The 4720-nt window shown below is 34.9% G+C and overlaps 1 protein-coding gene across 2 annotated transcripts in view; it reads right to left on the bottom strand.

Annotated features, from left to right (window-relative positions):
• Window positions 1-444: 444 nt before the first annotated feature.
• Alkbh8 (alkB homolog 8, tRNA methyltransferase) overlaps window positions 445-4720 on the bottom strand; it is a 65193-nt gene continuing 60917 nt past the window's right edge. For both annotated transcript variants that reach the window (XM_005346813.2, XM_013346106.2), the window contains exon 12: window positions 445-3976. In XM_005346813.2, coding sequence (XP_005346870.1) covers window positions 3419-3976 — 558 coding nt within the window. In that variant the 3' untranslated portion in view covers window positions 445-3418. The remainder of the gene's footprint in view (window positions 3977-4720) is intronic.

Below are 4720 nucleotides of genomic sequence, written 5' to 3' on the forward strand. Positions count from 1 at the left end.
CAAAGAGCTTACAATCTCAGAATGATATCCAGCAATGTTTTGGCATACACTATATTGTCTCTGACCTTATTTCCAACTGGAAGCAACTCTCATTATCTACACGTGGGGGGGGGGATTTGTTCCGGAACCTCTGGAAGAGGTCAAAATCCAAAGAAACTCAAATCCATTATATAAAGTAAAATTTAAATGTATCTAGCACACATATTCCTATGACTTTAAATGGTCTTTAGTTTACCTCTAATACTTAACACAGTATAAATATGATATGTATGTACTTGTTACACTGTTTTATTATTGTATTAGATGAGGTTCTCTAGAAAAATTTAACCAACAGAATGTATATTTATTGTAAAACGGGTATTTGTTAGATTGGTTCACATGATGGAGTGTGTACTTGAACAAGAGCGATCTACAAACTGGAATGAAAGAGAAACCATTAGTTGCTCAGGTCATGAGGCTGACACAGCACAGAAGAAAAATTTATTTCAAGTCAGACATAGCCACAATGGTGTGTAGGAAGTCAGAAGCTAAAAAAGCAATGCATGTTCACAGCCCCCGTAAGATTATAAGAATTTATATTTTCAAATTTTCAGTTAAAATTCTTCAAGTATGGAAAACATGAATCAAATTGACATAGTCCCGTTATTATTTCTTAGCCTTTTAAATTCACAGGGTTCTAATTTGAACTGCTTATATCCAAAATCATAAAATTTTAAAATGATAGGCAGACAGCCAATATTTCTAATCAAATCACTGCTCCTCTCATCCACCAGACACTTTCATTCAAAAGCTGGTATACAATAAAAGACTGACATATGAGACAAAATACATCACAGTATCTTAATATTCTAATAAAACTTGAGATCATTTCCTTTATTAACTAAAGATAATTTTTTAGAATTATAGTGATAATTGAAAAATTCTAATTGTAAGCTAGAGTTTATATTTCTCTTAGCTTATAACAATGTTTATTAGATAATTGTTAGTAGATAATTAAAAATTATCTACTAAAGACTTTAGGAGAAGGCCACCAAGATGTTCACAGTGGCAGTTCTCTAGTCTCAAGGAAACGGCAATCCCAATAGTGGGGGTAGACAGCCTGAAGCTGTTGGAAATGGGAAGTAACAAAAACCTACAAACACTTCTTAATTCTATGGAGAGAAAACATGCAGTAAGTCGAAATTAGGTCCTCCAGGGACAATGAACTTATTTCTTAACGATACTCATGACTGAGACCCAAGGATGCCATTTCAAAGGAGAAGAAATGATGGAAATGACACAAAGAAGAAATGTCTCTTATTTTTCTGTTTTACTTTTAGATGGGGTCTCACTATGTAACCCTAACCAGTTTTGACCTCTGGTGCTCAGGCGTCTGAGCAGCTAATACTATAGGTATGACACTATGCCTGCCTTTAAGATTCTAAAATATCCAAAAATAAAGAAATATTCAAATTAGCCTAAAGAGCCGATATATACTTTAAAATTTTTCTTCTTATGGCCAATCAAACATGGCTAACTTGTTTACTTAGAAACTTAGGTTCACAAACAACATATTCAAATTTTGATTTAGGACAAGCTAACTTTGCTTTTTCTTTTCTATTTTTTCTTCTTCGAGACAGGGTTTCTCTGTGTAGCCCTTGCTGTCCTGGAACTTGCTCTTTATCAACTAAGCATCTTACTGGGGCATATGTTCTTTTAATAGAGTGGTTCTTATCTTTTCCACTGCTCTGACTATTTAATACTGCCCTTCCTGTTGTAGGAATATATATAAAAATAAACTATAAATTTATTTTTATTACTACTTCATAACTATAATCTTGATACTGTTATGAATACTAATATAAATATATATTTCTAATGGTTTTATGCAACTCCTGTGAAAGTGTGGTCTGGCTACCAGGGGTCCTGTCCCACAGGTTGAGAACCACTGTTTTAATATATAAATAATATTTTAATTTTTTCAATATAAACATTATTCTTAGGCTGTTGTGTTACCAGGTCTGTTGTTATACCAGGTCTGGAGAGGTGAAAGCAGAGAACTGGGTACTTAGATTGAGACCAAAGTGGACACATGAGATTCTCTCTCATAAATAGAAAAGAGAAAATTGTACATTCAAATAGAAGTCTCATTTGAGAGTGTCTTACTGTAATTTTTAATTTGTTAATTATAATGTTTATTAAATCAAGTTATGGTCTTAAAGCATGTACATGTTGCTTTTAACTATGTTTTTTTGATTGAGTCAATTAAAAAATTATAAAAGTTTCTTCTTAGTCAATTCAGTCTGGCTAGATATTGATCAATTTTAGTAGTACTTTCCAAGAACAGACTTTTGGTTTCACGGACTAGATAAAAATACCTCCATTCTTCCTAGATTGGAACAAATGAAGAATAAGAAAAAACAGTCAATTGTGACTGAAAGAGCAAAGTTTGGTGTGGCTAATAACATTTTAACGTTTGCAATTTAACTGTTAAAGAGAACTATTTGAGTTGTCTTTAGAACTTAAACCAACAGATGAGGAACAGTAGTAGTTCCTGACAATTCATCAGTCAGGACTGGGAGTTATTTCAGCCATTAGAAAGTAACCTTTTTCTCATAGGTTAATACCCCTTTCAGCCTCCAATTTACTTTTTTATCTGTCGTTTATGATTACCAGGAACATAATATTAACTTATTTGTTTGCTTTTGTCAGCCTCACCTCCCAGAAAGTAAGCTTCCTAGGAAGGACTTTGCTCTTGTTTTCTGCTGCTATGTTTGTTTGTGGTGATGGCCATTAAATCCAGGGCTTCAATTAGAAACACCTGTTCTTTCACTGAGCTACAACCCAACCTCCTTTACTTGCTTACAGCTTCATTCCTAGTACTTAATAGTAAATGGTAGGAGTTTAATGGATATCTGTTGAATGAAGTTTCTATTAATCCTGAGAAATACGTGGCTAAAGTTTTACTGGGCATCCAGTGTGCTGGAAAGATGGGGGGGGGGAGAAAGTTGCTATGATTTTCTTCGGAACAATTAGTTGTAGATAACACTTCAGATAGTGTCCTGTTGTCCAGGAATCTTCCAAGTCATTTAAAAGGTTACATAATTGCTTCATTTTGATCTTACATAGTTTAGGATCTTTATAAACACTTTATAAGAAAAGCTTAGCTCAAAATGCTGTACACTTACACAAAGATCACAGACCTTTCACAAGTTAATGCCAATCACTTTTCAACATCATATTTATAAGGCATGTAAGAGGAACCTATGTTTATGAAGTCAGCCAAAAATTGCAGATAGAATGTTACCTCTATAATCTCTGCTCTCAGTTTTCCTTTGGTAATGTCTCCCAAAGCTTCCTCATTATTTAAAGGGATAATTTATCCTCCTTCGAAGAAACAGATAGGTATTTCTTTTTCTTTACAGCTGATATGTTCAGATCAGACCTTTTGAAGAACAACACACCAATTCCCCTCATCATAGTAGCTCTGCAGAATGTTAACATCACCCAGAGCCTGGCAGGAAGCCTCCAATTCTCCATTACAGAAAACATGGTAATAACGATGAAACACAGGACATGGGTCAGGGCATCCTGCTAAGCCAAAGGGCTCAACGGCTTTGTCTTTACCAGGATTTCTCTTGAGGTGCCATGGAACCAGCACATCTTGGGAATGAAAAGAAGTCCGGTTTGTATGAACAGGAAGCTCAGAATTAGGAACTTTCCTTGGCTTACATCCTTCCTCCTTGATATTATCAGTGGAGGAAACAGAAGATTCTAGGTCTTCACTATTTTCACCAGACATTTGATTTACTAGCAATCCCTCAGCGGCTATGACATTGTTTATCTCCTCTTTATCTTGCAGGCAAGTTTTGCTTCCTCTAAGGTACTTGGATCTGTGATTTTTATATTCTTGTTCCATTGCCCAGACATATATGAGGGCCTGCCCACCAGGTCTCAGGAGACGGACAAGTTCTTGGAGAGCTGCCACTCTACGCTCCTAAAAGAAAATTTAAAATGAAATGATTATTATTTATCAATCCAGAGGAAAGAGAAAAAGGATGTAGAAAATTATAATTAAATGTAAGACTATGTGTAGGTGTCTCAAACTGTACATAAAACATCTGGCTAAGGCACTGGTAAGCAAGTCTGCAGACTAGACCTGAATGAATTTAATTCACAGTGTGGGAAATAGATTACAAGATGGAAACTAATGACTCCCTGGCCTGAGAACACCAGGTTCTGAGTACAGTGAAGTCCTGGAATGCAGGGAACAGAATCACAGATAAAGGAGGAACTGCAGGGAAATGCCTCCAAAGTCTACATGCAAAGTCCTCTAAAGGTATCTTTGAGTCCCCATGCTGCATAAGAACTAGGTGGAATTCCAAGGAAATCAGCAAAAGAGCATCTGAGAAGTTAGAAAGTAAAGCAAAAGTTTTAGCAATTATACAATGTTGGAGACAGAAGATGATCTTAGGGTCTTTGAGGTACAATGGCACAAATATAAACCAAGTTTAACTTGAAACTAAAGGAAGAACAGAAAGAAGTAACTATAAACTGGTCACGATAGAGCAGAAAGTCAATCCCTAAATAATAATTTATTATCCCTAAATAATAATTAAACTTATCAGTTTATATGTACTTGTTAGTCTTAATTTACTACTCTCTGGAAACAGACAAACGAATCTATACCATTTAATATAAACTGTCAAGAAGTTATAATAATTTATATATTATTATTATT

This window comes from Microtus ochrogaster, chromosome 5 (genome assembly GCF_000317375.1).
Source record: "Microtus ochrogaster isolate Prairie Vole_2 chromosome 5, MicOch1.0, whole genome shotgun sequence".
Lineage (NCBI taxonomy): Eukaryota > Metazoa > Chordata > Mammalia > Rodentia > Cricetidae > Microtus > Microtus ochrogaster.